Source organism: Dermacentor andersoni, chromosome 11 (genome assembly GCF_023375885.2).
Source record: "Dermacentor andersoni chromosome 11, qqDerAnde1_hic_scaffold, whole genome shotgun sequence".
NCBI classification, from domain to species: Eukaryota; Metazoa; Arthropoda; class Arachnida; order Ixodida; family Ixodidae; genus Dermacentor; species Dermacentor andersoni.
Genome location: NC_092824.1, coordinates 88303203 through 88312773, shown reverse-complemented (window position 1 = coordinate 88312773; position 9571 = coordinate 88303203). Strand labels below are relative to the sequence as shown.

The 9571-nt window shown below is 48.4% G+C and overlaps 2 protein-coding genes across 3 annotated transcripts in view; one reads left to right on the top strand and one right to left on the bottom strand.

Annotated features, from left to right (window-relative positions):
* LOC126517872 (calcium-activated chloride channel regulator 1-like) overlaps positions 1 to 9571 on the bottom strand; it is a 46844-nt gene that overhangs the window by 33600 nt on the left and 3673 nt on the right. For both annotated transcript variants that reach the window (XM_072285388.1, XM_050167685.3), the window contains exon 3: positions 7249 to 7403. The gene's annotated coding sequence lies outside the window, so the exon portion shown is untranslated. The remainder of the gene's footprint in view (positions 1 to 7248; positions 7404 to 9571) is intronic.
* On the top strand, positions 2362 to 4295 carry LOC126517873 (ubiquitin-conjugating enzyme E2 Z-like). Its single transcript, XM_050167686.3, has one exon. It carries the CDS (start codon positions 2642 to 2644, stop codon positions 3485 to 3487), a length of 846 nt encoding a protein of 281 aa, XP_050023643.1. The 5' UTR covers positions 2362 to 2641; the 3' UTR covers positions 3488 to 4295.

The window sequence follows — 9571 nt, the reverse complement described above, 5'->3', positions numbered from 1 at the left end:
CTCTCCCTGTTAAGGTCCTCAATCATTTGTTGTAACTCGTCTGCAGTGTTGCCGAATAGAACAATGTCATCGGCAAACCGGAGGTTGCTGAGGTATTCGCCGTCGATCCTTGCTCCTAAACCTTCCCAGTTTAATAGCTTGAATACTTCTTCCAAGCACGCAGTGAATGACATTGCAGAGGTTGTGTCTCCTTGTCTGACCCCTTTTTTTATAGGGGGTTTATAGGGGATGGATTTACCTAAAGAAATGCATCATGTAATTGTTGAAAGCAAAGTGTTGCAGCCTTATTTTGAATACTCATCATCAATGCTTGCATTCGCTATCGATACATAAAATGTAGAAATGCTACCATCATCAACAACTCAGCGAGATTAAATAAGTTATATGTTTGGTTTACTTTTAAATGAAGTTCTTGGCAAAAACAAAAAAAAGATATAGAAAGGTAAGTAGGTGGTCGATTAATTCTCATGAAAGAACACCTCCCACAATGACTTATGTGTTGTAGTATTTGACACGCAAGTCCAAAAGGCTGCTCGAATTTTCTGAAAGCATTATTGGCAGAGCTATAATGTTCTCACAGCAATGCGCGTGGAGAACATCCAGAAACTCTTCAGCACCTTTAGCATGGACGAGCAAGGTAATGTTAAAGTCTCCTTGCACTGTTACTCGTTGATGGGTGCTGTCTGCGAAATCAAGCAGTCGTTCAAGAAAATGTATGTTGGCACGGAACCCACTGGGATGGCGATAAACCACAGAAATGAGTACATTAGAAGATGAAACGGTTAGGGATACAACATATGGTTTGATAGCCATGAAGTCATTAGTACGGATAACTTTACTCCTGGGTTGATATAACCCAAAGCCGCCGCCCCTTTAGTTATCAAGGTGCAATCTGAGAGACTCGCCACTTCAGCTTCCGAACTGTACCATGTTTTGGAAAAGCAATGGCGTCAAATTTATGACCCAAGCTGTACAAAAACACATCTGGGACACTGTCATGTTTTAATCGGATACATCCAGCGTTAAGATGTAAAGATAGCCTCTTATCAGAAGACGATGGTTCGGCGCGTGTAAATAGTCGAAATTCCTGAGGCGTGACGTAAACGTTATTAGCGCTCATGCGCGCGAGATTCTAAATGTGGGAGCGTTGGTTCAGGACCATTTGAACGTTAAAGCTTAAAAAGTAAAATTTTTTGTGTGTGAAAAAAGCAATCAGAAGAAAACCGTGCATGAAAATTAATAAATAAAAGATAGTGGGGAGGGGGAAGAGCAGTCTACCACGGTAATCGATTGGTTTGAATTACGTAATCTTGGATTGCCAAGCAAACACTTCTGTGAAAGATAGGATCACAGGCGCAGATAAATTACGTCAATATAACCGAAACACGCCTGGAAGACAACAAAAAATGGCCTATTGTCTCCGGTTCAGCACATAATGAGCATAATGGTGAGGGGACCAGACCAGACGTGTGTAGATAGAAGTTGAACGTACCTATACGGCAGCACAACTTCGTGGTGGAAAGCTCAATTTCTCGTGTTTGGCAAAAATTTCTGTGCCAAGGGTATAGAAGATGTCAGTAATCAGTAATCCACAGAGCTCGTAATTGCGGAGCCTAATACTGCCTGCGTAATGAGACTCCTGCGAAATCTAGCAGCAGTGACATGAGTAGCCAAAGGGTATTAGGGAAAATCGAGCCACTCATCGTTGTCTTGGCTAGAGAATCTGCAATTTCATTTATAATTAGTCCTTTATGCACGCAAACTAAAATCACTTTTCTCAAGTACCCAGGTACCAATGAATGAAACGTGCTCATTACGCGAGAATCACGAGAAGCAGCAAGGGATGAGCACAATGATAATGAATCAGTGATTATCACGGCTGACGTAATTGATGGTCCTAATTTGCGTAATCCCAGCACCACTGCCATAAATTCGGCTAAAAAGCTCGGTATAGCATATGGCATCCGAAGAGAAGATGTCTTGTCTTGTCTTGTGTCCCAGACAGTGGCGCATACCCACTATGGGGGACTGGCCAAGAAGCAGGCGGTTTTTCGTATGCTTAGTAGTAAATCCAAACTAGATTTAAATTGTGGAGCGTGATACTAGAACTGTAATTTAGACGTATGATGCAACTATTGTGAAGAATTTTGATAAAATAAGTTAACGTAAATAAATGAAATAATAGAAAATATTGATAATTTTTAGAAAGTCAGCAAGGTACTCTTTTTGTATCTCTAATAAAATTGTGTCCAATCAAGAATCTTTCTTGGTGTTCTTCGTCTTCTTTCAATTTCCGTGCGAGTGCGGCTCTGATAAACTGATCATTTGCTTTCACATTTTGGTAATGCTCACGACTCACACGTAAACAATCGAGGTTGCTTCCGAGGCTTCTTAATTTGTGGCCTACAGAACAAACCTTCCTTGATCCTGCGACATTCTTCGAGGTCTTTCGACACGAGGTTCGCGCTGGGGATAGGCACGTGACCGCTGACGTCGTAGACGAAGTGAAGCAGCTCGCACACTGCGCTTCAGCGTCGGACGTCCGAAGGGCCGGGATCCGGTTTCGCTCCCCCCCTCCCCAAAAAAAAACTCGCCGATCTGCTTCGCCCGCGCCCTTAAAGAAATCTTTCAATACGCCACAATGATGGCCAGCAACTGGGACCCGCTGGAATACCAGCACGAGGTGCCGACCCCGCAGTGCTTGGTCAGGGTCAAGAAGGACATCGCCGAGTTCAACGCGCAGCCGCCGGCGAGGCTCTTCATATCGCCCGACGAAGACGACATCACCAAGGTCCACGTCCTCATGCTGGGAGCGCCGGGCTCACCGTACGAAGGCGGATTCTTCCAGTTCTTGCTCAAGTTCCCTCAAGATTACCCGCTGCGCCCACCCCGCGTACGCTTCCTGAACACGGACGGCGGGAGACTGCGATTTCACATACACCTCTACACGAACGGCAAGGTATGCGTGTCCACCCTGGGCACGGGAGGCGGCCCGTGCAACTGGAGCCCAGCCCAGTCGCTCTCGAGCACGCTCGTCTCGATCCAGTCTCTGCTGAGCGACAACCCGTACTACGACGTGTACCCTCAGGAAAAGGCGCCGGGTGACTCGGAGTGCTACAACATCTACATCCAGCACGAGACGATCCGGGTGGCCGTGTGCGAACAAGTGGACGCGGCCCTCAGGGAGGATGCCCAGTGCCCGCCTGCCTTGAGGAAGGTCATCCTCGAGTCGTTCCTCGAGTCGTACAACAAGTACGAGGAGACAGTGAACGCGCGACTCCATCAGACCGGCACGACGCTGAGGGACACGCTGATGAACGTGACCAAGACAGCGCAGTACGAGACGCTGCTGACACGATTGCAGAGCCTCAAGGACGAAATCCAGAAGAAGAAAGAGGCAGAAGCTGCTGCTGCAGCGGCTGCGGAGGCGGCAGCGGCTGCGGAGGCGGCAGCGGTTGTGGCTACTGATGCGAACGAAAACCTGTAATGGTCCAGGCCGCAACACGTCCGACCAGCTCAAGAAACCTCGAGGAGGTGGGCACCACGTGGATCGGCGCAAAATTTTCCTAACGAAGATCAAGACCTGCGGTGAAGGGAAACGTGCACGCCTGCGGGAAAAAAAAAATCTTTAAAATAAACAAGAAATTGGGAGCGTTACTGACACAACCTGCTTGTTTGTTTATTCCCTGTGTGTAACACCCGATAACGGTCTGCGCCTGCTAGGCGCTTTCCAGAACACTGCGTCCTTGCGTGAACAGCGTGGTGTCCCCTAACTTCGGCGTGGCTGATGTTGTTGGTGTCGGTCTTACTCACAACTAGACTGCTTCATCATCGTTCCATCGCATGAATGTTGGTTTCACTTGCCTGAGGCAAGCTCCCTCATAAATGCAGAAATGCGCGTGTGATAGCAGTTGTTGTTTCGGCATGCAGGCGCAGCCTATCGAACCACCGCCGTTATGGGCGCGATCTGAACATGTTGCCCACTCGGCTACCGGTACGGCACAGCACGGGTGGTAAATTTGGTGACAAAACTTACGTGGCTCTGTCCGATCGCGGCAAGTCGTTATAGCGTGAAAAGAAATGTGATGACGAATTACACACATGTAATTCTCGAAACGCTTCGCATTGCCCACAGCGCTGTCGCGAAGCTCCTCTGGTTCGCATTGCGCGTTGCCTGGATGAATTACAACACGCGTGATCATCAAAACGCAGTGCATTTTGATACCGCCGTAATGTTTGCAGCATCACTATGGACTCGTTTTAGCACTTCGATTGCATTCAGTCATTATCTGGCAGAGTCATATCTGGATGAAAGAATTACTCATGAAACATGGCAGTTTCTTGAAGGTGACTGAATGGAATGGACGTAGGGTTTAATGGTCGTACCTATATTTTCATGTTTATATGATTCTTTAATGTTGTAATCAAAGTTGCGAAGAGCGCAGCATATATACGGTGTCCTTTCTTCGGAAATCTCGGGTACCTTTCGAAATAATTGCCTGCGGCAGTTCTGCTCCTTTAGCTGACTAACTCGAAGAGGCAGACATTACTTCAACGAGAAATTAGAATTCATGATTCATAAGTAGTCAATATTTAACTAAGTAACTTTATAAGTAATCCATATTGGACTCATACTGCGATTCACGAATTGCGGCAGGTGAGATCGCAAGGCACTTGGAAAGAATTCTGAGGCTGGCATCCGTTTCAACAATCGGACTCCCAAATTGTGCGACTCGGTGCATTGGTGACGATGCATCGTCATCGTCATCATCATCATCATCGTAAGGTTAGCATTGTTTGTGCGACGACAGCGACCAGACCACGGCGCGATGACAATGATGATGACGCATGATGACGCCGACAAAGTCGAGGTCATGACGACTATACGATCGCTACAATATTATAGTTTGATGAGAAAGCGGCACTTTTTACCTTAATTTCAGGGAAGAGCCACTCGAGCTCCCGTTCATTGGTTATGTTTTGCATTACTCTGGGTGTAGCATCGATGATACATCCATCGAATCCTGTAGAATTCATGTAGAATGTGGATGTAGCAACGACATCACTCAAATTTGCAGGAACAATGTACAGTGCTCAACGATTGAAACGCGATATTCTGAGCGCGTGGCGGCCGGCGCTTCTTACAGCGGATGTAAGCACTCAATCATTCCCCCCCTCCCCCCGTAAACAAGTAAAAAATCCAATGGCTCATAGCCCCATAAGGTTCGTGGCTACTCGCTTTGCGTGGGTTAGTTGCGATGACACCACCCCCGTGGTCGTTGTCGGTGATTTCAATGTGCATGTGTTGGGACCGAAAAGGGAGTAGTTTACACATTTCGTTTGGCACACATATCGCTTGCTATGCCACACCGATCCGGCCCAACTGACCACCCAGCGGCGTACGTGCATCGATGTGACATTGTCAAAGAATGTGTCAGCAGCCGCGAGTGTGCCGATCAGTCTATATCATAACGACCACAAAGTCACTGTGACCGTCGTTACTAAGCGACAATGAATTACGTAACAATGTCTTTACCACAAGTTCTATTACCACGATGTTTACAGCTCCGCTGGCCACCCACCTTCGCAGGGCGGAATGGCCTTGATTTTTTGCACCACCGCTAAAACGCTGGGAGATCGCTGAGAAAGAGAGAGAGAGAGAGAAAATTTGTTTGTAATGAGATGGGATGCCTTCCTCGTAGGGTGGAGCCGTTAGTTCGGGGCCCCATTGGCTCGCGCCCCTCCGCGTGCCCGCCGGATCAGCCGTCGCTGCCCTTGCGGGTCTAAGCTGGTCAGCGCAGTCTCCCAGGAGGAAGGTGAAGGTGAAGGAAAGGGGAGTAACCCGGAGGGTGTGGGCACTCCCAGCTGCAATGATATACTGTGGGCTTTGCTCCACAGTAGGGACAGTATCAGGGATATTGTGTGGGATGGAAGAGGTGAAGATAAAAGAGGCAGGGAAATGAATTAGTTTGAAGCTGTCGCAACGCGACGGCACCTTCTCGGTTAAAGGAATTATGTGGCGGGGGGAAGTGTCTTCTGCTACCTCTGTAATGTTATAGAGCTTCAGTGCAGTTCAGTGGTTCTGTCGGTGTGTCGTCTGGGTTGCACAGCTCTTCCAATAGCGTCCGGTTAGCGAGCTCTTGGGCTACCGCATTAACGCGTACATTACCATGGAAAGAAGCGTGTCCAGGTGTCCAGACGATACGCACCCTGTATAACGCTGTTGGGTGTAATGATGTAAGGATGCGGTGTGTGCAGGGTGTCACCCTCGCTTGTGCCAAAGTCCTGCAAGCGGTCTGTGAATCAGTGACCACTGTGGATGGGTCCATCCGGTGCCGGTATGGTTGAATCATGTACGATGACTAGGGCGATAGTAGCCCCTTCCGCCGTGCCACTGTCCACAGTGTTGAGCGTGGCCAAAGCCCTCAGAATGCCTGTACTATCTAAATTAAATTAAATTATGGGGTTTTATGTGCCAAAACCACTTTCTGATTGTTACATTACCATTTTTTGCGCAAAAGCAGCGGTTATCCACAAAAATGTAAATGGGTAAATGTAGAAGCAGCACCCACGAATTCGGAACAAACCTGCGAGAAGCGGCCTGGCGAATTTCGGCGCATCACGTGAGAGTTATCCGTTGGCCAAAGAGCATTTCGTCGCGCGCCACCAGAGATTCGATCTGAACGCGCCCATTCTGCCGCGACAATCGCGCGGCTGCTCGCGCGGTGTATCGGTGTGAACGCTTCGTTAAAGCGTAGCCGCGCTGCCTACAACGACAAATCCGGTATCGCTGCAGTGGAAGAGCCCCAATAACGGCGCTTTCGATGACGAAAGCACGATTCTGACCAATCACGCAAGAGCAAGCGCTTTCCGAACCGTCATAAGATTGCTCCCTCGTGTACCAAAAAAAAAAAATCTGCGTCGATTTAGCGGTAAACGCGAGAAAAATGCGTTAGCATTACTTCGCCACTCTTTGTAGTCCAGGATTCATGATTTAAGCCGCGTTCACCGCAATGCAATATCTTATTCAGGAAGTCACTCGATACACGTCCTGAGCGAAGTGCAACTGACGGAGGTACGGAACAGACCAACATCTGTTGCACTACATATATGTCACGCGACTCGCTTTCTACACTTCACACAATGACGCTTGTTTCCACTTCGACACTCCCAATGGTAACGCGTTAATAGGCGAACAAGAGCACCCAGTATGCTATATCATTCTGAGAAAAATGTACATTGCCATACCTCTTTCTTGGCGCCCCGGCAACTGCGGCAAAAGCACCACACCAAGGTGAACAGGGAGGCCATGACGAGCAGGCTGGTCGCGAGGAAAACGGTTCCCAAGACAGCTCTGCCCAATGCCGACGCTTGGACGTGCCACGAGCGCACCGCCACGAACTCTGCGATGCACCAAAAAGCGCGTCGCGCAACGCAGCGTTATTCTTCACGAACGCTTCGCAGAAACTGTTAAGCGAGCACTGGCACGACGCTTCCGACTTTCCCATTTATTGACTCAAGTGAGGGTAGTGGACTTCGCGCGAAAGCGCTGTCATGTGCCCCCAAACTGCCACGATTAACTAAAGACGCAATCAGCAACCACTTTCGGGCGGTCCACAAAACTCCGCGAACGCTCTGTGTGGTCAAAGTATGTACTCTTGTACAGGCTATCTCAGTGTACCGCGCAAGAACTATAGCCATGGTAAATTATTTATGCCCACTCTGAGAGCGCCATAAATAATCTCACCGTTGCCCGTGAGCCTCGGTTTCACCGCTACGGACGACGGCTAAAAGTGAGCTCAAATGGCGACTCTCAAGCCCTTGCTCCTGCAGTGTCGTGCTTTCAAGGCATCGCTAGATGAACTCCCGAGCTGCTACCGGCGCGCGCGGGCGGCTGTCGGACGGCGCTATTACGGCCACGCGGTCCCCTCGGGCGCGGGAGGCAGATCACAAAAACACCCTGTGTGGCTTCCTCGAGCAAATGGGCCTTGCCAACCGGCTGCTCTTCGTGCACCTAACAGTACATGGAGCAAATTCTCTCGATGAAGTCACTCCACAAGGAAACTGTGGATATTTTTTTCACCTAGTCGCTCTGTTGTAAAGGCGTCTAAAGCCTCAGTCCCTGCGGTTTAGTGCGCATGCTGGAGCTAAACGCGCGCTGCATTTCTCCGCCGCTGTCCTCATAGCAGCAATGACGCCGAAGTAGGTGTAAAACTCTTGTGACGTGCGTGTTTTGCTAGCGTGAACAGGGAGCGGCGGGAGCGTGCGCAGGAAGGTGCTGATAGATAGTTAAATGGTGCAGTGTGATCGGTGCGCATGGTCGTTTCCCGATAAGAGTGTCTGAATGTCTAAACATGAGGCAACAGTCATGAGGATTCGAACGTGGGACCACTCAAGCAACAGCCGAGTGCTATACCGCAACGCTATGATGTCCTGGTCAGACTTTACTGATAGCGAAGTTCAACAGCTGTGGAGCTACTACGCCGCTTATTTCCTTAAGAAAAGAAATTTCGATACTACAGCATTCATATCGCATCGCACGCTGTTTTGAGGGTAAAGACTGCCGTACATGCGTTTGCGCAGTCTTGTGATCGTGACTCCATCTGGTGAAGGTACGTCAAACCGTACAGTTAACCATATCGCAACCCTGCAGATGGCATTGCCAACGCAAGCACACCGAACGTTTGCTCGTGTGTTTTAAGGGCTCAGCTATCTCGTTCTTATGCGGGCTGATCTTCTTTTTTATAAGTTTCATTGAATTTTTAAAGACATCCTGTTGCAGATAACATAATTCTTGTCCTTGAGCTGGATCATTCGAAGACGCGTACATTACTTACACGGCAAATAGAGACATGTATTCAACAAATTAAAATTCACTAATTCTTAAGTAAATTACTTTATGGCATATATTGCAACTTACGAGTTGTAGCCGGCGAGCTTCCGAGGCATATCCACTTGGAAATAATTTTTTAGCATAACCCCAGTTTCGAGATATGTGTCATCAAACTGGCCGTAAGAATTCGCTGTTATTCCACTTGCGTTTTTACAAAACGCTCTTTTATGCGTCGAAGCACAAAAGTAACTGGAACGCCCATGTATTTCGTCCCACACTTAAGGGAATATCTCGAAACTGGTGTAATCTTGGCAATTAATTTCAGGCGGATACGTCTTGCAAGCTCACCGGGTACAATTCGCAAGTTACAATATGTGCAATAAAGTAAATAATTAAGAAGTTCTTTAGTGAATTATCGTTGGTTAGTTGAATATGCGATTCAATTGATTGTGCTATTTATCTCCGCCTCTTCGAATAATACAGCTCAAAGGCAAGAATTATGCTTTCTGCCACAGGTATTTTTTTCCGTAAAACTTAAAAGTGATCACGTATAGTATTTAGAAGCAGAAAAAAATAAAATGGCCAGGCTTAGCTTGGTTAAGCCAAGAATGCGTTGCATATTGCGCGCGTTGCATATTGCGCGGTCCGTGACGTCACGCGCCGGCGCAGCGCCCCTAGCGGGAGGAGCGGGAGTCAGGTGGTGGCTGCGGCCGCGCGCGACCGCGCGAGTTGGGGCCC

Coding starts and splice junctions, on each gene's coding strand:
- LOC126517873 (XM_050167686.3), top strand. CDS start 2,642: ATGATGGCCAGCAACTGGGACCCGCTGGAATACCAGCACGAGGTGCCG.